Genomic DNA, 25079 nt, shown 5'->3' with positions numbered 1-25079 from the left:
GTCACTATCATGTTCAGCATACTTTAATTGTTTACGGTGCCAAATTTTGTTAAAAATAAAGTAGTTTTAATTTTTGGACCAATTTTGGCCTACAATGACATTTAAGGTGGCAAAAAACCAAAATTTTGATGTCACCATCATGTTCACCATACTTTTTTTGTTATTTGTGCCAAAATTTGTCAAAAATAAAGTAGTTTTAATTTTTGGACCAACTTTGGCCTAAAATGACATTTAGGTAACAAGAAATCAAAATTTTCATGTCACCATCATGTTCAGCATACTTTAATTGTTTACTGTGCCAAATTTTGTTAAAAATAAAGTAGTTTTAATTTTTGGACCAATTTTGGCCTGAAATGACATTTAGGTAAGAAGAAATCAAAATTTTGATGTCACCGTCATGTTCAGCATACTTTATTTGTTAAGTGTTCCAAATTTTGTTGAAAATTAGTTCTAATTTTTGGACCAATTTTGGCCTAAAATGACATTTAGGTGACAAAAATCAAAATTATTATGTCACCATTATGTTCAGCATACTTTTTTGTTAACTGTGCCAAATTTTGTCGAAAACAAATACAAATTTTGGCCTGAAGCGTCAATATTAGATTTCCCAGTAGTTAAGGAGCTTGGGTACGAAGTTTACATCTGTAACGGACCAACATGAAATCCCAGGGTCGATTTTTTCTCAAAAAATGCTCCGAAATAAAAAAACGACGGTTTTAAAGAAATTCCTACGCCTTCGGGCGCGGAAATTCAATTACGAGGGAACGACGATCACAAAAGAAATTGCATGTACAGTATACACAACAGAAAGTGGTAAACTGGTAAAAATATATTATGATCTATTTTTACATTTACATATAAACAACGTTTCAACAAATAGAAAAACAAAACTAATATACAAGATAAATATTGTAACTGTCTGTAAAGGAAAAGTCAACTTTTTCCATCAGATTTGGATTCATATTTTGACAAAGATCTTTCCAAAGCACGTATTCTTTCCTCTGCTTCTTTAAGAGAAGATTCGGCTGTAAATGCTCTATGTTCAGCTTCTTGTGCTCTCTCTTCTGTCATTCTATAACAAAATTATTCAAACAGTCAGGATTATAGTAGTGAGGAGCACAACTGAAGGGATTAAGCACAGATATGAAATTTAGCACAATGACTCGTTTGTTGGTAAATTCAATGAGAACCCACCATAAAATTTCCCCAGACCCAAAAAGACAATATAAATTTTATTTGCGCTCTTTATACATATAGATTTTTTGCGCTTATCAAAAAATAAAATAAAATGTTGAAAAATTACTGATGGCAAGATACGGCGGTTTGAAAACAACTAAAGTTCTATCAAGATAAAAAAAATGAAACTTGACAGCTTTTGCAGATAAATCCATTCTTCATTTGGATATCGCGAAGCACGTAAATTGTCTGCAACTAGGTATAAAGACAAGCCCCCCTTTATTTTGCAAAAAATGCCCCCGCACTAGTGTCTCAGTAACTCATCGAAAATGTGAAGAAAGAATAAACTGATCCATGCTGGATTTTTAATGGGTCTAATACGCTACCGTATATGAACAAATGGGCGTTCTATGCCAAATACATTAACTTCGGAAATTTGGGAAAGTCCTAGTATTCTAAAGGGCATAAAAAGGCACGATATTACACTTGCTGCATCATCCTTTAACCATAATCAGACTAGTCCTTATAAGGACTTTTAAAGTAAGTTGTCACAAGACGTGACACAAAATGAAATGGAATAAAAAAATCATTGGATGGAGTCATTCAGTCCAAGATGAGGGTTAAATAGTTTTAAAAATTGAAAAGAAAAAAAACACAAGCATAAAACACTTACAGCAACTGGCACTGCATTTTTTCCAACGTGTTTAGTGACTCCAGAGACATACTTGGGCTTTGTATATCTAAGACGAATGCAAAGTTGTCGTGTAAATATATACTGACTTACAAATTATATATATTCTCTGCTGAATAAAGTGGTCAAGTAGGGAAGTCTTTAATAATATTTATTCTTCTTAAAGCCAACCACGGCAAATTAATTATTCAGAAAACAGAATAATGATATTGACTTGATTGTGATATATGCTGGACAGTGAGCAGCTGCAAGGTCAATGTTTTCCTATCCTTTGTCACAGACAAAAAAATTCACTCTACATGAAGAAAATCACAGCAAAATTTGCTGCAGAGTAGAAATTCAGTTTTAGAACTACAATATAGGACAATTAATTTAACAAAAAACTTATGAAACTAAGGGAATAGAGGTTTCATTTCTTTTTGGCTGTTATTGTGAAGTATGGAGATTCCCATTACATCAAATAACCTATTCTCTCTTTGGGTAAGACTGACCCAAAACAATCGCATTAACCCTTCCATCCAATTTTTTTTATCTATGACAGATTATAGTTAACACGTACCATTTCTGGGCTCTCCATGCATCTAAACAATAAACATACGAATAAAGATGAACAAAGAATATTAAACCTTCAAAAAGTTATGAGATATTTTTGCCTATTAAAAGTTAAAAATCTCCTTTACACGTCGTTACAAATTCATAATTTTGGCTGGTTCTTACAGCTGTTGTTTCAAAGGTTACATCTTCCATCGTTCTCTTCTTTACATTCTCGTCAGTACCAATCACCATCATCTCGACAGGACAATCAGTAACCGCATCATCTTCACCACTTGCATCAATAGATTGATTATTTGACAGCTAAGGTATAAAAAACTAGAATAAAAAGACCTGTTATAATTGAGAATTTTGCGTGTATATGTGTGTCAAATATGGTGTGTATTTTATCCCTTTGACCAACATATGTTCTTAGTAACACCCTGGTAACATTACAAGCCCAGCAAAAGTTAGAAAATGAATGAATAAAAATGAACGAAAATGAATAAAAATGAACGAAAATGAATAAAAATGAACGAGAATGAATAAAAATGAACGAAAATGAATAAAAATGAACGAAAATGAATAAAAATGAATGAAAATGAATGAAAATGAATGGAAATGAATGAAAATGAATGAAAATGAATGAAAATGAATGAAAATGAATGAAAATGAATGAAAATGAATGAAAATGAATGACAATGAATGAATGAATGAATGAATGAATGAATGAATGAAATTAAGTCATCTACCTACATTTACATCTTCCAGTTGTTCATCGTCAACATTGTCAATTTTATCAGCGTCATCATTTGTTAGTTTCATCACAGTCGGCTGTGTGATTGGCAAATCCGTGTGGGCTTCTACTTGTCCACTGGAAGTAGTCATGTTTTTTATACGTGACCGAAAATCGTTCATAGGAATCGTCTCTCCAGTTAACTCATGTATTAAAAGGTTCGCAGTATTCATCCAACCCTGACATTCGATCTATTGTTAAATTTTTTCAATTTTTATTATTTTCCCTTCTTTTTTTCAGTGTTTTTTAGACTATTTGTTCCAGTGGTAAATGAGAATGAAAATTCGAGTTGATTTTTAAAGATAAGAAAAAATCAAATAATTTGAATGCCAACTAAAGGCTTCTTCCCATTTGACTGCATATTCCGCTATAGCGCAAAAAGCTCACGAGTTTTGTTGTTAGCACCTTAAGTTTTGTCCAGGTGCGCACGTGCAAACAGAAAATACAGTCAAATGGAAAAGAACCTTAATAAAAACGAATGTTAGCCTATGAAAGAAGAAGAGAAAATATTTGTATCAGACTGTTTCCTCCACTTTGATTTTAGTACAAATCTTCAATAGAATTCTAAACAGTAACAATTGCAGGAGCTACAAATGCTGCTGACATAATCCCTACAAACGCAATGTCATTTCAGTTATATATAAAAATTCCGTCTCTTAATAAACTAGTTGAACTAGCAATACAAAAATGGTGTACCTCGATTTTCTTTAAATCGCCAGCACCTTCATCGTCCTGTTGATTTTTGGAATCTTTTGATTTCGAGCCATATCTCGTGATATCTTTACAACAGGACATAATCAGGTCAGACAACGAGCGCAGCCAGTTGAAAAGCATAGTAGCTCGTTCTATAATTGCTTCCGATGTCGATTCTGATAAAATGGCAGCACCTAAGCCTTTAGTTTTGTCTTCTTTAGTCAGCTCATCCGTAAAGTTAACATCCTTCATATCCGGTGCTAAACGAAGCAAGATGGTTATCATCCATCGAATCATGTTCGAATGCGTCGTAGTGACCTGTAGAAATAGAACAGTAGAAAAACATGAAGAGTTATAAAAAAACTACTTTTACCCTTTGAGTTGAAATGGTTTTTAACTAGAAACGTTGATTGCTTGAAATTAACCAATACTTTTTATCTGAAAGGGCGTTTAAGGAGGCATTTTTAATTAAAGCATTGTCATATACCTGTTCGATAATATTGCTATTTTCATTTTCAAATGCGTTGATTGTGTCACTTAACCAACTTTGCGTTGCATTATAAACGTCCTCAACAACCTGTTTATTCCCAGATGGTGACCTGTCCTCGAGATGATGCTTACTGACATTTATCTCATCTACATCATCTGGCGAAAGAATGTGCAGAATACGATCCAGGGCTTCTCTCCATTGCACCTGAAAGAAATCGGCCAGTTGCACCCACTCTGATTCAAATAAAGTCTCGCCACCGTTGAGGAGTATGTTGATTTTATTAACCCTAAAAAAATGTGTTAATTCCGATAAAAAACAGGGTGGCAGCCTAAGGAGTCAGGGACGCCCACTCTAAAAAAGGTTTTATAGATCATGCTTTATATGGGAAGACTTGTGAAAAGAAAGCATTTTTACCCAATCATAACCTCCCCCCACCCAAAAAAAGAAAAGAAAAAGAAATAATAAGAAAAATAAAAAAAATAGAAAATGGATTTTTGTATTTCCAAAGATGATCTGAAAATAATGAGATTATAGAAAAACCAAAGCGCAGGGGAAAATGAATTTCTACTAACAAAACAAAAACACATACCATGTGTCCAAATGATTTATAAAGTGAATAAATTGTTTTGCCAACCCATTCTCGCCAGACATTCGTAACTTGAAGTTTTTGTGTAGTTCTTCAACATTTTTGTTTAATGACATCATAGCGTTATGTTGCGCGTGCCAGCTACCATCTTGACTGGGATGATTGCAAAATATTTTCATCGCGGTTTCAATCCACAGATCGACGCACGTGTTAAGCTCCAAAAGATCGTCCTCGCAAGAGAGGAGTACATCACCAGTAAACCGCTCTGCCTCAGAAGTAAAGATCTCTTCCCAAGACTTCAGAATGTCGAATAAATCTTGCATGCTTCTACTCTCAAGCGGGTGAACGCTTCCCTCGTCAGGCCTAAAGAATATCGTTTAGAAATAATAAGTGGACACCACAAGTAAAAAACCATAGAAAAAGCATTATGTTATTCTGAGATAAACCTTTAGCTACATCTGATTAGTTTACAAGGACTTTTCGCAAGAACAGCAGTAAAAAAAACATAGCAGCTGATACTGAAGGTTGAGAATAAGATCATAGCGGCTTCATAAAAGCGACTCGAATAAAATAAGAAATATAAAAATCAAGACTTTACAAAAACCTACAATGTTTAGCGATGTGGACTCGCTATAATTCGAACTCGCAGGGAGACAAAACAGTTCGATCGAATTACGGAGAGTTAAATAGTAAGAAACTGATACAGCTTTCTAAAATTTCGGATTTATGGCAAGCAATTTTCCATTTAAACCTATTATTTAGGACTCTAGTCGAAAAATAATGATTTTAAACAAACGCCCTTGCTTTGTTACATTTGTCGCCATGATTAGCAAAATATTTTATAGAGCCTCCGAAATAAATAAAGGGAATCTCTTATAAAACTTAACATTCAATTTTTAGTTTAGAAACATTCGGTATGCATGATAAACTTAACGATGTTCGAATAATAGAGAGCAAAGACGACAGGACAGAAAAAATCGTTCGAGATATGGTGATTTTTGTAATTTTTTATAAAGGTTCAAATAACAGGAAGTGACTTATGAGAGTTTCTTACGAAGTTTTTACGGTGCTAAATAAATTGTTCGAATTAAGGAGATATTCGTGTCTACTATACGAAGTTGAATTACAGAGGGTCAAGCGTACTTCTATTTAAAACAATATTTAATTGTGTATTTTTAAAATGTAAAATTTAAAATAATTAGTAAAACTTACGTCAACATAAATTTTGAAGAATATATGGGAAAAGGATGGGTCCCAGTATCAACCATACATTACTTACGTGACAACTCTTTCAAATTTCTCTCCCCATTCGAGCAACGTCTGTTGAACTGATAGCATCTAGATAAAAATTTTGTTATTTCGATAAACATTTTCTGCTTTTTTGAATAATTTTCTTACTATTTTTGTGCTTCGAGAAGATACAAATAAAAATTTTACCTTTGCATAAGTTTCCCCTTCGACGTTGGATAATCTTTCGTTAAATGATTTAGCGATGTCTTGCCAATTATGCACGTGACCAGCCAACGTTTGAAGCTTTCAAAAAAAATTGCAAATATGTAATTTGTACACAGTTAAAAACATTCTTTTAAGGATTTCTGGTCTAATCTTCTTCTGCTGGCATTTGTAAAAATAAAACATGATTAATATATAGGATCTGCTGACTAAGCTGAGAAGAAATACCAACACTTGTCACTCACAAATAAATAGCTCGAAGATGTTTATTTTAAACATGATGAAAAATTAAAATTATCCTTGATACCTAAAACTATTTGGTCTAAAATTGGCTCAAAATATTGTTTTAACAACAACAACAAGCAAACATAAATTGCACAATGAACAACATGTCAAAAAATGCATGTTAAGATGGTGGCCAGAAGATTTTGAAAATAATTGGTTGTATTCAGGATTGCCTCAAATTTAAAAAACTCAGCTGGTGTACAGAGCTTAAATGGAGAAATCAGATTTAAAGAGTTCCAAATTAAGCTGTGGTCACCCTGAAATGTCAAACCATCTTACCAGCTTTTCATCCTCTTGTCCCAACAGGACAGCAAAATGATTGGTTAATTTATACCATGCTTTCTCGAACAAATGAAGTCGTCTCACAGTTACAAGATTGTGCTTCTCTGTCACTTTGAGAGATAACATGTGTGCACTTCCAGCCCACAGATCTCTCTCTTCAATTAACTTCGCTAAATAAGTTAGAAAAGTAATATAGGAAACATAACGAATCTACTTCTTTTTGTCTTCTATTTATAATTATCATTTCTACAAAAACCTCACTCACATAGTTGGTAATCAAGTCGTCTCCTTTGAAGTTCGTACAGATCATGATATTCTGCAAGCAAACTAGAGCAAATATTTTACACATGATACATACCTTATAAACAAATTTCAACAGGCACTAACAGGTAACAGCTACTAATTTCGTGATGTCTTAAAATGCGCTGACTGCTTTCTGGCAAATGTTAAATTTTTAGACATAAGATTCCATACTTTTCTTGGTTCAAGTGACAGCTGTTCTACAGCTAAAACCATAGCCCAGTCAAGTCATTAAATCAGCCTAGATTTGGTTAACTTGTAAAATGAGATTTTTTACTATAGATAGCAAAAGTTCAACTCCAAACTTTAACAATTCAACAACAAACTAAATAATTTTTACTTGTGTTTTACTAATTTTTGCAAACTGAGCCAAATATTCTTTGGTGGTTATTTGTTTTTTGTGTGTATTATATTTTGCGAATAGAAAAAGGTTGTTATAGGGAAAAAATCTATAAGAAAAAGGACAATCTAATGGCTGTTGAAAACACTTTAAGGACAAAAAATATTTTAAAAGAAAAACATGTTAAATGAATGTTTGCGAATTTACCTTGTACTAGCAAATTTAAATTCAACATTTTTAAACAAGAGTAGCCACAGTCAATAAAAAAGTGCACAATTTTTTATTATGCATCTTGCACAATTCTTACAATCCTATTTCCAAACTTTAATTACATCCTTTCTTCCAAAAAAGAAATTTCTGCAATGAGAAAGCATATTTTTGGCAGTAAACTCTTTGCAATACATTCCCAAAAGTTTTTCTATCTGCAATATTTTTTTCAAACTTTAGAAAAGTAAGATTTCAAATGAATTTGAATAGTAATTTTTATCCAATTAGCAAGTATTATTTTTCTGCAGCACAAAAACATTTTTTTAATAAAATTTGTTTAATAAAATCATTTGTTTAATAAAATACCTTGCATTCTTTTCCGACTCCTTTAGTGCTTCATTTAACTAAAAAAATATCAATTTGATAAAATCTAGAAAGGTTTGAAGGTTTTTTGTCCATTTGATATATATAGGTAGGACATAAGATGGAATAACATAAATTTTAATGCCACTTTTTGAAACAATAAGAAAATGTTGTAGCCTATAAGTTGTAATTTAAAATCTTTGTTTTAATATCATATTTTCAAAAAATTATTTAATGTAGAAAATTGGGTTATGGGAAGTAAACACATCAACAGGATAATACCACACTAGTGCTTCCTACATAATTACTAAATAAAATTTTGTGTTACCTCTGCTTGTGTTTCGATAGCCTGTCGTGTAACTTCTTCATCATGAGCATGTATTTCATGAAGCTCTCTAGATGAAATTAAAAATGAAGATTTTAAAATCTATTTTCATTTTTTTTGTGACAAACATATGCTGGTTAAAATTGAAGAGAAAAAAAAATAAAAAATCAGTTTTTAAAATAATTTATGCAAAATACTGGTGTCAGCGGATAAAAATTTTAATACGGCTAAGACAAGGTGAGTACAGATTCCTTAGCTGAATGTATTTGAAAATCAGAAGAATTAGAAATTAACAATAGAGAAAAATCAAATATATACAATAGAAATATACAGCCAACAAGCCAAAAAATTGACATTACTTTGTTAAAAGTGTTATTGAAGTTTTAAATCTAGATAGTTCTTCAGTCAATCTCCGATCCAAGGCACGCTGAGCCAGAACTTCCTCGTGAAGGCTAATAAGTGAAAAAATTAGTACTATATTACCCAGTATGGCCTCTTCAGTTGCTAACAGTACTGCTATTAATAGGCTCCTGCTAAGGGGCTTGTACATTTAAAGTTCTCATTTGAGCTACAGAAGCAGTGCAAGACCAACATCCACTGAACTAGATAACTGATATCAATTCTATTCTCATACTGAATGTTAAGCAGAAAGGATCAATTCCCACTTTATAGTCTCTGGCATGATTTGACCTGGGTTTGAACCCAAAACCGTTCACAATGGAGGCGGATGCTCTACCATAAGAACAACAGTTGGCAGGTCTTTAGCAATCACTCTAATGTATTTCTACCAAATGGAATATAACGCACATGAGAAAATACACTTTTTATAAATATAACAGCTTTATAAGGAATTGTTGCAAATAATGAGAAAAAAACACCACAGTAATTTTTGCAGAAAACCTCCGTTACTCTTAAAGTATAAGCTATTTTTAATAAACCTGAGAAAAAGGTACTTTTGATTCAAATTTTGTATGATTTAATTATTTTCCACACAAAACTTTCTTCTGTTTTTGAATATAGATCTTTTAAACATACTATGTGCACAAAACTGGTCTCTAAGTTTTGTAAATTTTGATCATCATTAAATTTTCTCTTTAAAAATGTCTTTCTGTAATATATGTAAGCAAATATCATAAAATTTAGAAAAATATTAAAAAAAACCCTTTCTTTTACAGCTAGAGTAGCAACTTGTTAAAAGAACACCCTTTAAATAAAGGCCCATGTAAAACGTTAATAAATGATGAAGGTGGTTAATCAAGCCTACACTGTTCAAACGTTAAGCTGTCAAAATTAGTTCATGCTCTGAAAGTTAACAATCAAGATACCTCATAACTTGTTTTGGAACCTGGTCAAACATGGTGGCATATCGATTGCGCAGCTCTGCAAGAACAGCACCACGTTCAACACACTCTATACTGACTTGTCGTATGATTTCGTTGAAGACTATATTGTATATTTTCTGTTCATTTTTGACAATGTTGAGCAGATTTTCTATCTGTAAATATGAAAAGAATGAAAGGATAAAAACAGCAGCAAGTTAAGTTTCATGTTTACTAAATGATGAACAAAATCTTTTTAGAGAAACTTCAGAGAGCGCACCCACAAGTATTTATGACCATACTTTTTAAGATATCCCTGGAGGACAACACAGAGTTTCCCAAAACAGCCTTCTTATTTATAGTTTAAGGTGTTGAATACTTTTCCACTGTAAGAGACTTATAATTGAAACTTGTTTTTTTTAAACGAGGCTAATTCTATCGGCATTTAATTTTTTTATAATATAAATTTAGTCATTATGTTCTGTTTAGATAAGGTAGTTTCAGGATTATCATATTTGTTTGTTTCACTTGGCTTACAGTAAAAATAATCACTATATTTCTGTGATTTTTTAGACTGACCTTTTATTTCTTGTTTTTTTTTGATAAGTGTCTTGTTTTATTGAACTCTTTCAGTCTATCCTAATGTTGTTTCCTTACCCACTCTCCTAAATTCGAAAGAACTTGTGTTGCTTCATTGGAAAGAAAGGTTATTAAGGTCTAAGTAATTTTCTTTAATCTTATTGGTAGTAACAGGAGATCGATAAAATAATAACTCTGCATGTTTTCTTTCCTACCAACCTGATTTCCATCTTTCTCATTTTGTGAGGATTCCTTTTCTTCTGTTTGATCACTGGCAACACCAGCCCTCTTCAGTAATGAATTCATTGTTTTCTACACAAACCAGTTTTTATTTACAGTTGACTTTGACCACACAAATGAATTTTTAACAAGTATTGTTTAATGACATAAAAATAAACATACCATCAATTGGAGAGCTTCTTGCCTTCCTGATGGCTTCCTAGGTTGTTAAAAAATTAATCACATGTAAAGACTGGTACACCACAAAAATTGACTCCCTAAACCTTCTTCTATCGTTTAATAATTCAAAAAAATACCATACATGGATGGAAACACAGTAAGATGGTCTTCATGATTGTCTATCTTGGTGGTGTATTTGCTAGGAAGAAAAAAATATTCATCAAAATAAATCTTGTAAGCTGCACAAAGTGATAGTTATTTTGTTAAAACAGTGAAAACTCTACTCTGATAGGCAAGCAACATTTCCCCTTATTTCTAAATTTTTTCACTTAAATTTTACTTTATTTAAACATGCTATATGTAAAAACTCGTTGACACATTAAGAAAAAAGTAAAAATCATCAACATACTCATCCTGTACTTCCAGTCCAACAACTCCTTTATGCTTAACAACATGAAATTCAGATGGAATAATACTTTCCGGTACTTTGTTGTTTGCCTAAAATATATATTTTGTGATAAAATTTCTGATCACATCAAAACATATATATCCAAGGCTTATATATAGCTTTTATAATGCATAAATTGACCCAAGAAAAATGATATCACAGCAGCAAAAATGCTAAAGTTATTGATCTAGGGTTTATATAATTTCATGTTTATTCATTTATTCTTACCGTAATCTTTGCATCCTGAACATCTTCCTCAATATTTGTTTCTTCTAATTTTTCTTTTTTATTAGTAGCATCCAATAGATATGAGATATCCCTAAAGGAAACCAGACATACTTATAACATTACAGCGGCTGCAAAGCCTTCGAAGTCAAGCATATGTTGCAGCTCTGTCACACAATTTTTTATGCTTTGTAACAAGAAAATAAAAATACATTTTAAAATAAAAACAACAACAAAGAATTCTAAACGCGAAATTGTATATAATTAACGTCCAAATTTTCCTGACAGAAGGGGACACAAGGCAGATTGGGTGACAGATCAGGTAAATAAAACAAATAGCCAGGGTTCAAAAATAAGTAACTGATGGTCCCAATTTCATCCAGCAGTCACTTCGCTTTAAAGCCAAATGCTCATCTCACAAGCACAATTTTATTACGTTTTAAACCAAATTTGAATTTGTTTTTACTGTCTATTAACTGTTCTCTATGAAGACACTTTCAAAATTTTATAGTAATCAGATCACTGTCAAAAATAATTTTTATGTACATTTCATTTAATTATCACACAGGCATCTCTTTTTTAGAGGACATTGCTTAAATATTGCAAAATGAGGGTTTGTTATTTACTAGAACCACCTAAGTAATCTCTCCTATGGGGTATCAACATTGAAAATAGTGCAGCCAACTGCAAGCAGAGTATAAATTATACTAGTGTGGTCTTGTTGACTTTTTTCACTTTCCAGCTACTATGTTTATGCAAAAATTGTCAACTTTATCTTGGGTAGATCGCATCCATATAAGTTTATCTTAAAAAACAAGTTCAGCACTGCAGTCACACTTGCGGACTTCCACTTATTACTAAAGATCAGTAACTAGCATAAAAGTGTATTACTTTCAGTAGAACCATGTGTATATCACAACTTTTTAAAATACATGGTTACCAACAACAAAGGGGCCAGGCAAAAGAGATTTATGTCTATGTAGTTCTTTAACCTAAGTCAGGAGTTGGTGAATTAGCCAGGATAGTCAGGTTGGCTATGAATAGGCTTGCTTGTGGATTAAAAGAACCAGGACTATTCAATAATTCTAAGACTAAAAGTTTTCGACCAAGACGAAAATCTATCAAACGTTTTGTCCGACGAAATGTGGCGGAAATTTTGTTAGACGAGTCTCCAATAACTATTTCAAGGGCTGCCATCACACACTACAAAATGGATATTATAGATTAAAATTGAAAATTATTTTTCAGGCGTGCGATTAATCACACGCCTGAAACGACTTAGGAGTGTGCCAAGGCGTGCGTGAAAAAGACTGATATTTAAAGGGTAAGTAAGATTACCAGAGCTTCAAAAAATAATATTTTCAAAATTGCCGACGCTTCACTCTCTCGTGTCGACAAATTATTGCAGAGAAATTGCCACTGATTATGACTATGTCGTCGGCAATTTATTGCCGACAGGTTTTTGGGCTAATTTCGAGGCTGTAGCACTGTATGTATGTCTTAATTTTTTAAATGATTCATGATCAAAGTAAAAAGAATGTTCGTTATCTACGTTGCTTTTATTTTCAAATTTAAACGTCTAAAATATAATGGTTTGGAGAAAACAAACAATTAAACAACTTTTCAGCTTTAAAAATTACCGTATGACGGTAAAAATGTTGTAGTTTCATTTGTAAAAAAATTATTGCTAGAAAAGTTTTAAAGAGTTGTTTCTATTTTTATACTTTCCCAACCTTATATATAATATTCAATTTAAAATTCACAAAGTATTTCTCGATATTGTTTTGGAAACTGAACTGCCGATGTTTTTAGTAATTTAAAAAGAAATGCACAAAGTAATGAAGATCACAATAATAACATCACAATAGGTCATTATGTTCGCAATGCTCAAAAATTTTGCCATTATGACAGCATTGTGAATTGTGCGTATCATGCATGATATGCGGACCAGGATGTTATGTGTCATGATTCCAGACTGTACAAAAAGAGGAACAGAATTTTGGAAATAAGACAGATGTGCATATTTTAATTGGCCACTCTCACAAATATTGAGGGATATACCCAATCTATAATTTTTAAGAGAAGCCATAGCTTAAATGGGGAGTCCTAGGGTATATAATGCACAATTCGAGCTATACAGACCAAATGTGGGTTTGTGCTCTACCCCAGCCGGCACAAGAGGTCTATAAGAGGTCTATTTTACTTCTTTGAAAGACACATTGCTGTTAGCCGTCTTTCAAACCTCTTTTAGACGTTTAGTTATATCGCGTTTAGTTACGACGTCTCAAAGTTGTCTTTTCTTGTTTTTATAAAAAACGGAATTTAAAAGGTATTTAAAAAGATGATTATTAGACGTCTAAAAGAGGTATACCAAAAGATGTCTTTTGTAAGATGTCTGTTAGATCAATTTCGAACAAGAATTTTTTATTCGATGTACTGTGCTTAAAATTTGGACAGGGTTTAACCTAGAGATATCTGGGGGGTTTTATTCGATTTTGAAATAAAATTAAACAAAAATCACTGCACTGAATATAAACCTTATATTCTTTAGTTTAAATTTATTTTTGTAAAATATAAGTTCAAAGCTTGTCTAGGAATACTTATTAACTTTATTTTTTGACCCCCTAATACACATTTTCAATGTTTTTGTGATTCAAGCGACAACAACAAGTCTTTAAAGGAATCGACTGTACATTTTCGGTATGTTTGTATACAACTTTTATCGTGATATTTTTGGAGATTTTAAATAAATCTCTTCAGATTCGGACAGTTATATTTTTCGTTTTTAGATTTTTGATTGAGATTTTATGTTGTGCATAATATTCTATATGCTCGTTGAAGATTAGAAGAATTGTTTATTGTTTTACAGATACAGAACAAAATATCGAGAAATACTGAAATGCAAACTACAACTAAGAATATTGTTTTTCTTCAACTTTTTCAGGATACCATGTTTTTTGATTACTTCGCGACTGGGTCGGTAATCGTGGTAATAACTGTTCGCAATATGTGATAGGCTGGACTTTAAAAGATTATCATCATTTTTATCTTTCAAATTTGAGGACATAAATCGATAAATCATTTCAAACGAAACAAACACATCTGTTTTCCTAAGTATTGATGGTGGAATGGCAAAAGACAGACCATTTTTTAAAATTTCACTCTCATCATCAAGCAAATTGTATGAAGATAAATTGGTGACAATTTCGTCTGCTGTAAACGGTGGTGCGACGTTTTTAGTTAGACTTCTAAGTTTCTTCTCTTGGGTAAAAATGTATTTTCTAATACTTTTTTCGACACTTTTCTCGGCTGCTTTCCGTAAAATATAGAAATATATAGAATTCAAGGTATCACTAAGAGATTGGCCGTGATTTACATAATCTTTTCCTAACTTGATTCGTTCTTTTTCTCCTTTGTGAATGGCACTTTTCATGATGATAATCTTTTAAAGTCCAGCCTATCACATATTGCGAACAGTTATTACCACGATTACCGACCCAGTCGCGAAGTTATCAAAAAACTAAGAATATGTATTTGAGAAGTTAATCTGATGTCAATGCATGGGCAAGAATAAAATGAATGTAAATCGTAAACACAGATTTACGTAATGTTTATACCTTGGTTATTTATTGCGATTATTCTTTGACTCCACTCTTGACTTAGCTAATTTTTTTCCCTACACAACCCATGTTACTTGTGACATGTTAACAGTTTGTTATAAAAAGGTTCTTAAAAATTATATTCTACAACCCGGTTCTTCATTTCTTTATCATCCTGAATACAAACCATTTTGAAGCCTACAGTTTTTTTAATTTTTTTAAATTTTTGCATTTTTTTTTAAAAAAAATTATGGTTATTTTTGATATAAAGAATATATAGTTTGTAAATATAAATATTTGTTTGTAAATTTGTAAAATGAATATATTTTTATTGTAACTTAGTATTCATATTTCTATTTGTCTACAACATGCTTAAAAACAAGTTAGCAACTGGTTATGTTTTAATGTTTAAAAGATGAATTTTATGACGTTTAAAAAAAGTTCACTGCAAGACGCCTTTAAAACGGTTTAACAAAGACGTCTACTAAAATTATAAATCTAGTCTATTTTGTCCGCTTTTCAGACGTCTTAAGTACATCTATTACAAGACGTTTTGAAAACGTTTAATCAAAATGACTTCCAAACATCTTTCAGTCAACGTCTAACAGACGTTTTGTGAAAGACATCTTAAAAGCGGACAAAATAGATCAAATTTAGACATTTTTTAGATGTTGTGGCATGCATCTTTTAGACGTTTTTTTAGATGTCTTTGTGCCGACTGGGACTCGTCAACTCTCTGCCGCCTGCAACATCCAACAGCCCCACGTAGTGTGCTATCTCCTCAGTTTCCCTAACATAACTAGGGATAACCCAGAGCTATGGTTCCACTTACCCATATTGAATCGCTGCTAAGGGGAATCGAACTACAGTCTCCTGACACAAAGTGTGAGAGTTATAAGCAATAAGGGACCTTTGAAAATTTCACCGCTAAGGGGGGGTGTCTGAAGTTTGAAAAAAAAATCCCCTAAGGATTGAGAAATTTGTTCGTGGCCTTAAAATTCTTCGTCCTTATAAGCTTAATTCTCTTGTCATCAATTCCGATAACTTTTATCTACAAAACACGCCCCTGAGCCTTCCAAGATTTATCCGAATGTGTGTATTCACGGATGGAAATCCGCTAAGAGAGGTGGGGAGGGAGTCCAAATCTTAGCAGCGATATCCTGCTAACGGGGCCCAGAAAGAATTTTCGAAGGTTCCTAAGCTACCGTGCCATGACACATTCATTTTATTGAGCCTTTTATTGTTTTTGGAAAATTTTTGGAGGAAGGGAAATTAAAGTCAATTCTACACTAACGTCACATGTTTATTACATCTACCTTACCTTCCAGCACCACAATAACATGGTGGCTGTTCTGTCAAATGTTTGAACTTCAAGCGACTTTTCTCGTGATTCCATAAATTATCTGCCCTCTTTACAACTGTTCTTTGTCCACTTTGCTTTGGACCTAGATTGTCATACTTTTTTGTTGCTTGTGTCAAAGTAGCTAATAAATTTTGTGGCAGAAAATCATTTCTCAAAGTTTGGGCTCCAATTGGTGGTAGAACTGCCTTTTTGACAGAATTATCAACATTTTTTGCCAATTGCGATGTGTTGATTTGTTCAGATTGAAGATTAGCACTCGTGAATTCTGTAGCCATTATATATTATATATATTTCTTTATTCTTTGAAAACTACAATTATTCACGAAAAGCATCTTAAAATCGAGCCTGGCTGCTCAGATTGCTCTTTCTTCCATGTTTACCATTATGGTTGCTGAAAAAACTCGATAGTTTTTAAACTCTTGGTCACAAGCATGTTAATATATTAAAGGAAATCGAGACTAGTGTAAACACGCAGTTGGGGCATTGGTTTCGGTTTCATTCCCAGGGCGTATTGCATCTGCCAAGAGGTCGAGCTTGTTGTTCCTGGGAACGAGGTTTGTTGCTGTGTATTGGTGTTTCTCCGCCGCTCGAGAGGAAATGTTTGCGACAAACTTTAGGTTTTTTTCTTCAAAATTCTTTAAGAGTGTTTTTTTAATATACTGTCAAATCTGGTAGATGAGTCTATCCACGAATTACCCCTGGCATATTATAAGCCCCCCCGCTCATTCAAAATCCCTTATCCCTATAAATCCAATTCATTTGAAACATCTAGGCGTTACTTTTACCTGTAATTAATTAAAAGTCTGAAAAATAAAATGAAAATCAATGTTGTGTTGCAGTGATGTGATGTAGTTGAATTAAACAAAGCAACCACGAAGGATCTTCTTAAACATACTTGTTTTTTTTATTTTTATTTTACACCCAATTGTTAATTTACAATACATTTCCATTTGTCCTGTTTATTTAATACTCAACACTTTATATCCGAAAACGCAATAGATAGGCTATTCAGAAAAAAAGCATTATTTTACACCTTTTCATATTTTGCCCACTTCACAAATGTTTGGTAATTTTTTGTGATTGAGAGGCCTTAAAGTATATACATTTTTGCGAAAATTTTTTTGCAACAAATACGTTCTATATGCAAACTACATAAGTTATTTTTACCATTGATCAACTTTCGCTTACCATATACAGAGTATCGAATTTATATTCCAATCGTCAAACCCACTTAATCAATAATTTTCAACATATTTTCCAACACTCCGTTTTTCCATCCTAATCGCAAATACACTTTTTCATGGCGTTCAGTTGTGTCAATATGGGTCACAAAATAGAAGATGTTTAACCATGAATATTTACATAGCAACCCTTTTTGACATTAACACACATACATAAACTCGATATAAACGGAAGTAAATACCCTGTTGTAACATTCTGGCAGACCAGGATTGTTAATACACGCCAAATATAAAAAACAACGACTATCTATTTAAAATTACTTATCCATTGCACTTAAGAAACGTGCAGTCAATTTTGATGAGAGCACAAAAGCAACATCAATAAAGTCGCTCCTTAAAAATACAAACCATAGATCAAACTTTGCGTCAATAAATCAAATTTCACGGGAGATATCCTCTAATTTCTTAGGTGTGATACTTGATGAAAATCTAAAATGGCACCAACATAAATCTATGGTAAATTTAAAAGTTTAAATCTATTAGCATCTAAACAGACTAATACAATTGTATTACTCCTTTATACATAGTCACATTAATTGCGCTAACATAGTTTAAAGTAGCAGTAATAAAACTAAATTACAGTCACTGGAATAATCACTTTTAAAAATACGCTATCTCAGGCCATTTCTTTAATCAATGAAAGCCTTGAATGTATTTCAACTAAGTATCTTCCAAACGCTTTGTTTCATGTACAAAGCAAGAAATAATAACACACCTGAAGTATTGTCTAAAACCTTTCATATTTCTCAAAACAAATACACAACAAGATCTGTCAACACTATCCAACATTTAGGAAAACTAAAAACAGTCAATTTTCCATTTCGTACCGCGGTCCACACATTTGAAATAGCTTAGAAGTTTAGAAGTCAATCTTTGTATCTGCCTTAGAGAACATATTTTGATGTAAAGTGAAAAATATACTTTTATTTGAATTGAAAACGAAACAATAATTCGAATTCTTCTTCTTCAAATTTAATTTCCTTTTTGTTTTTTAATTTTATTATACTTTTGCATTTATAAATAGCTATACTGATTAGGATATATTTGTTGGTAGTAAACTTGTTTGTAACATTAAAAAGTAAATAGCTACCTTCTCACAAACAGGCACCGCGGAACTACGCTTTGCTTAGAAATAACAGGTTCTTGAAGATAAGACTACTTTTGTCTTCTGCGAGTCACCTTTACATCTCGTTTTTACTCCATGGGAAGTTGAAGAAAAACAACTTGTCTTTAGAAATCAAGTTTATTATCATAAGTTACCAACGATCGCTTTTCTATCGATGCTGTCTTCTTCTTAGTGGGACTATCTGTTGATAGTCTCGGAACATTTGCTTTCTGTGATGGCATATTACTCTCAAATTGACCAGGCCAGCTGTAAAAATAAGATAAAAGTCACTGAAACTGCAAACAGCGTGCTGAGCTCTCAATCTCCATGTATGTCTATTGTCATCATAATTCCTTTTACGTGCATAGACTACTCGCAATGTTACGTTTTCAATAATAGAACTGTGAAATTCAAAAAAAAAAACAGTAACATTCTAAATTTAAAAAAATTAGCATTAAAAATGTTTTACACCTTCATATTTACAACTAAAAAACACGTTTCACTGTGCAGCCGATATTAAACTTTGTTTTGAACTTTCACTCAAATTGTCAAGTCGCAACATACTTATTGCAATTTGTTATATTTTACGTACAATGTGCTATATAGATATAGTTGCAGTACGACAAACAGCGTTCATATTAAACGTCATTCAAAACACGTCTTAAAGGTACATTGCTATGGTACCACCTTTTTTTGTATCCTCTTCTCAGAGACTTCATAGTCATCTTCTTTTTGATTGCGTCGAAAACTTTGCTTCGAATTATCCACACACTCAGGATCTTGAATGTAAGTTTCTCGTTTGCATGACATTGTACAGTGCTTTAAGCCTTTTCTTTATGACGGCTAAATTCCTTCCCCGTGTTTTGCACTTTCATATCTACAATGTACAGCTCTTACTGGATGAAAGTGGTTAAAACTTGTTTCACAGTGCAACTGATGTTGGACTTTGCTTTGAACTTTTGTTCAAATTGTCAAGTCTCAACATCTTTATCACACTTTGATATACTTTACGTACAATGTGGTATATATGTTTAAGATAAGAGATTAACATACCTGCGTAAGAGCCTGACAAATCCATATTAAACAAGATATTTTCAAAATGCCGCTGTAGCCACGTTGACTGCTTCGCTACACCAAGCGTGCTTATTTAATGACATTGTTTAAAATCGCAGATATAGTCGCAGTACGACAAACAGCATTCATATTAAACGTCATTCAAAACACGTCTTAAAGGTACATTGCTATGGTACCACCTCTTTGTATGCTTTTCTCAGAGACTTCATAGTCATCTTCCTTTTGATTGCGTCGAAAACTTTGCTTCGAATTATCCACAAACTCAGGATCTTGAATGTAAGTTTCTCGTTTGCATGACATTGTACAGTGCTTTAAGCCTTGTCTTTATGGCTAAATTCCTTCCCTGTGTTTTGCACTTTCATATCTACAATGTACAGCTCCTACTGGATGAAAATCGTTAAAACATGTTTCACTGTGCAGCTGATATTGGACTTTGCTTTGAACTTTTGTTTAAATTGTCAAGTCTCAATATCTTTATTACACTTGGATATATTTTACGTACAATGTGGTATATATGTTTAAGATAAGAGATTAACATACCTGCGTTACAGTTAGACTAATTCCAAGTAAAGCTTATGTATTTGAATTACAACCTTTTTTAAACTGTCTAGTATAATCTTTTTTCTTTAATAATTGGATTTTTCTGCCATTACATAGTCTTATTTTTTGAAACCATCTCCGTCTCTCTTCCGCAATTTCGCTAAACCAATAACTTCGCAACTAATATTGTACTTCAATATTCGTTCATATTCTTCTTTCGTGGAAGGCTATGTCTCATATTATCCACAAACCAAGGATTTTGCATGAAAGTTTACCGTTCAAATTACATTGGAAATTGCTTTAAGCGTTCTCTTTATGACTAAATCCTTTCCCTGTCTTTTGCACTTTCATATCTACAATGTGCGGCTATTACTGGATAAAAATCGTTAAATCTTGTTTCACTGTACAGCTGATGCTGGAGTTTCTTTTGAACTTTTGCTCAAATTGTCAAGTCGCAACATATTTATTGCATTTTGTTATAATTTACGTCCAATTTAATGACATTGTTTATAATCGCAGATATAGTCGCAGTACGACAAACAGCGTTCATTTTAAGCTTTGTATGTTGTTCTAACAGACTTCATAGTCATCTTCTTTTTGGTTGCGTCGAAAGTTTTGTCACAAATTATCCACAAATTCAGGATTTTCGATGTAATTTTCTCGTTTGCATGACCTTGAACATTGTTTTAAGCATTTTTTTATGGCTAAATTCCTTCCCTGTCCTTTGCACTTTCATTTCTACAATATACGGCTGTTACTGGATGAAAATCGTTAAAACATGTTTCACTGTGCAGCTGATATTGGACTTTGCTTTGAACTTTTGTTTAAATTGTCAAGTCTCAACATCTTTATTACACTTGGATATATTTTACGTACAATGTGGTATATATGTTTAAGATAAGAGATTAACATACCTGCGTAAGAGCCTGACAAATTCATATTAAACAAGATATTTACAAATTGCCGCTGTAGCCACGTTGACTGCTTCGCTACACCAAGCGTGCTTATTTAATGACATTGTTTAAAATCGCAGATATAGTCGCAGTACGACAAACAGCGTTCATTTTAAACGTCATTCAAAACACGTCTTGAAGGTGCATTGGTATTGTACGTCCTCTATGTATGTTGTTTTAAAAGACTTTATTGTCATCTCTTTTTTGTCTCAAATCATCCACAAATTCAGGATTTTCGATGTAATTTTTTCGTTTGCATGACATTGTACAGTGCTTTAAGCCTTTTCTTTATGGCTAAATTCCTTCCCTGTGTTTTGCACTTTCATATCTACAATGTACCACTCCTACTGGATGAAAATCGTTAAAACATGTTTCACTGTGCAGCTGATATTGGACTTTGCTTTGAACTTTTGTTTAAATTGTCAAGTCTCAACATCTTTATTACACTTGGATATATTTTACGTACAATGTGGTATATAGCTTTAAGATAAGAGATTAACATACCTCTGTAAGAGCCTAAAAAATTCCAATTAAACAAGACATTTTCAAAATGCTGCTTTAGCTGCGTTGACTAGTTCGCTATACCAAGCGTGTTTATTTAATGACATTGTTTAAAATCGCAGATATAGTAGCAGTACGACAAACAGCGTTCATATTAAACGTCATTCAAAACAGGTCTTAAAGGTACATTGCTATGGTACCACCTCTTTGTATGCTCTTCTCAGAGACTTCATAGTCATCTTCTTTTTGAGTGCGTCAAAAACTTTGGTTCGAATTATCCACAAACTCAGGATCTTGAATGTAAGTTTCTCGTTTGCATGACATTGTACAGTGCTTTAAGCCTTTTCTTTATGGCTAAATTCCTTCCCTGTGTTTTGCGCTTTCATATCTACAATGTACAGCTCTTACTGGATGAAAGTGGTTAAAACTTGTTTCACTGTGCAACTGATGTTGGACTTTGCTTTAAACTTCTGTTCAAATTGTCAAGTCTCAACATCTTTATTACACTTTGATATAATTTACGTACAATGTGGTATATATGTTTAAGATAAGAGATTAACATACCTGCGTAAGAGCCTGACAAATTCATATTAAACAAGATATTTACAAAATGCCGCTGTAGCCACGTTGACTGCTTCGCTACACCAAGCGTGCTTATTTAATGACATTGTTTAAAATCGCAGATATAGTCGCAGTACGACAAACAGCGTTCATATTAAACGTCATTCAAAACACGTCTTAAAGGTACATTGCTATGGTACCACCTCTTTGTACGCTCTTCTCAGAGACTTCATAGTCCTCTTCTTTTTGATTGCGTCAAAAACTTTGCTTCGAATTATCCACAAACTCAGGATCTTGAATGTAAGTTTCTCGTTTGCATGACATTGTACAGTGCTTTAAGCCTTTTCTTTATGACGGCTAAATTCCTTCCCCGTGTTTTGCACTTTCATATCTACAATGTACAGCTCTTACTGGATGAAAGTGGTTAAAACTTGTTTCACAGTGCAACTGATGTTGGACTTTGCTTTGAACTTTTGTTCAAATTGTCAAGTCTCAACATCTTTATCACACTTTGATATACTTTACGTACAATGTGGTATATATGTTTAAGATAAGAGATTAACATACCTGCGTAAGAGCCTGACAAATCCATATTAAACAAGATATTTTCAAAATGCCGCTGTAGCCACGTTGACTGCTTCGCTACACCAAGCGTGCTTATTTAATGACATTGTTTAAAATCGCAGATATAGTCGCAGTACGACAAACAGCGTTCATTTTAAACGTCATTCAAAACACGTCTTGAAGGTGCATTGGTATTGTACGTCCTCTATGTATGTTGTTTTAAAAGACTTTATTGTCATCTCTTTTTTGTCTCAAATCATCCACAAATTCAAGATTTTCGATGTAATTTTCTCGTTTGCATGACCTTGAACATTGCTTTAAGCATTTTTTTATGGCTAAATTTCTTTCCTGTCCTTTGCACTTTCATTTCTACAATGTACGGCTGTTACTGGATGAAAATCGTTAAAACATGTTTCACTGTGCAGCTGATATTGGACTTTGCTTTGAACTTTTGTTCAAATTGTCAAGTCTCAACATCTTTATCACACTTTGATATACTTTACGTACAATGTGGTATATATGTTTAAGATAAGAGATTAACATACCTGCGTAAGAGCCTGACAATTCCATATTAAACAAGACATTTTCAAAATGCTGCTTTAGCTGCGTTGACTAGTTCGCTATACCAAGCGTGTTTATTTAATGACATTGTTTAAAATCGCAGATATAGTCGCAGTACGACAAACAGCGTTCATATTAAACGTCATTCAAAACACGTCTTAAAGGTACATTGCTATGGTACCACCTCTTTGTATGCTCTTCTCAGAGACTTCATAGTCATCTTCTTTTTGATTGCGTCGAAAACTTTGCTTCGAATTATCCACAAACTCAGGATCTTGAATGTAAGTTTCTCGTTTGCATGACATTGTACAGTGCTTTAAGCCTTTTCTTTATGGCTAAATTCCTTCCCTGTGTTTTGCACTTTCATATCTACAATGTACAGCTCCTACTGGATGAAAGTGGTTAAAACTTGTTTCTCTTTGCAACTGATGTTGGACTTTGCTTTAAACTTTTGTTCAAATTGTCAAGTCTCAACATCTTTATTACACTTTGATATAATTTACGTACAATGTGGTATATATATTTAAGATAAGAGATTAACATACCTGCGTAAGAGCCTGACAAATTCATATTAAACAACATATTTTCAAAATGCTGCTTTAGCTGCGTTGACTATTTCGCTATACCAAGTGAATTTATTTAATGACATTGTTTAAAATCGCGGATATAGTCGCAGTACGACAAACAGCGTTCATTTTAAACGTCATTCAAAACACGTCTTGAAGGTGCATTGGTATTGTACGTCCTCTATGTATGTTGTTTTAAAAGACTTTATTGTCATCTCTTTTTTGTCTCAAATCATCCACAAATTCAGGATTTTCGATGTAATTTTCTCGTTTGCATGACCTTGAACATTGCTTTAAGCCTTTTCTTTATGGCTAAATTCCTTCCCTGTCCTTTGCACTTTCATTTCTACAATGTACGGCTGTTACTGGATGAAAATCGTTAAAACATGTTTCACTGTGCAGCTGATATTGGACTTTGCTTTGAACTTTTGTTTAAATTGTCAAGTCTCAACATCTTTATTACACTTGGATATATTTTACGTACAATGTGGTATATATGTTTAAGATAAGAGATTAACATACCTTTGTAAGAGCCTAAAAAATTCCAATTAAACAAGACATTTTCAAATTGCTGCTTTAGCTGCGTTGACTATTTCGCTATACCAAGCGTGTTTATTTAATGACATTGTTTAAAATCGCAGATATAGTCGCAGTACGACAAACAGCGTTCATTTTAAACGTCATTCAAAACACGTCTTGAAGGTGCATTGGTATTGTACGTCCTCTATGTATGTTGTTTTAAAAGACTTTATTGTCATCTCTTTTTTGTCTCAAATCATCCACAAATTCAGGATTTTCGATGTAATTTTCTCGTTTGCATGACCTTGAACATTGCTTTAAGCCTTTTCTTTATGGCTAAATTCCTTCCCTGTCCTTTGCACTTTCATTTCTACAATGTACGGCTGTTACTGGATGAAAATCGTTAAAACATGTTTCACTGTGCAGCTGATATTGGACTTTGCTT

At 32.8% G+C, this 25079-nt stretch overlaps 1 protein-coding gene across 1 annotated transcript; it reads right to left on the bottom strand.

Moving 5' to 3' along the window:
* Positions 1-811: 811 nt before the first annotated feature.
* LOC130612241 (axonemal dynein light chain domain-containing protein 1-like) lies at positions 812-18005 on the bottom strand. The gene is made up of 22 exons (XM_057433546.1): positions 16408-18005; positions 11491-11581; positions 11224-11312; positions 10957-11013; positions 10818-10854; positions 10635-10727; positions 9843-10012; positions 8877-8969; positions 8521-8587; positions 8196-8233; positions 7248-7309; positions 6980-7152; positions 6401-6496; positions 6243-6301; positions 4967-5326; positions 4375-4663; positions 3891-4205; positions 3155-3385; positions 2585-2722; positions 2427-2448; positions 1850-1916; positions 812-1072 (listed from the first exon to the last, which is right to left on the bottom strand). Exons 1-22 carry the CDS (start codon positions 16722-16724, stop codon positions 934-936), a joined length of 3003 nt encoding a protein of 1000 aa, XP_057289529.1. The 5' UTR covers positions 16725-18005; the 3' UTR covers positions 812-933.
* Positions 18006-25079: the final 7074 nt, after the last annotated feature.

The sequence above is a fragment of the Hydractinia symbiolongicarpus genome, chromosome 10 (genome assembly GCF_029227915.1).
Source record: "Hydractinia symbiolongicarpus strain clone_291-10 chromosome 10, HSymV2.1, whole genome shotgun sequence".
Lineage (NCBI taxonomy): Eukaryota > Metazoa > Cnidaria > Hydrozoa > Anthoathecata > Hydractiniidae > Hydractinia > Hydractinia symbiolongicarpus.
This window is presented reverse-complemented; position numbering and strand designations above follow the sequence as displayed.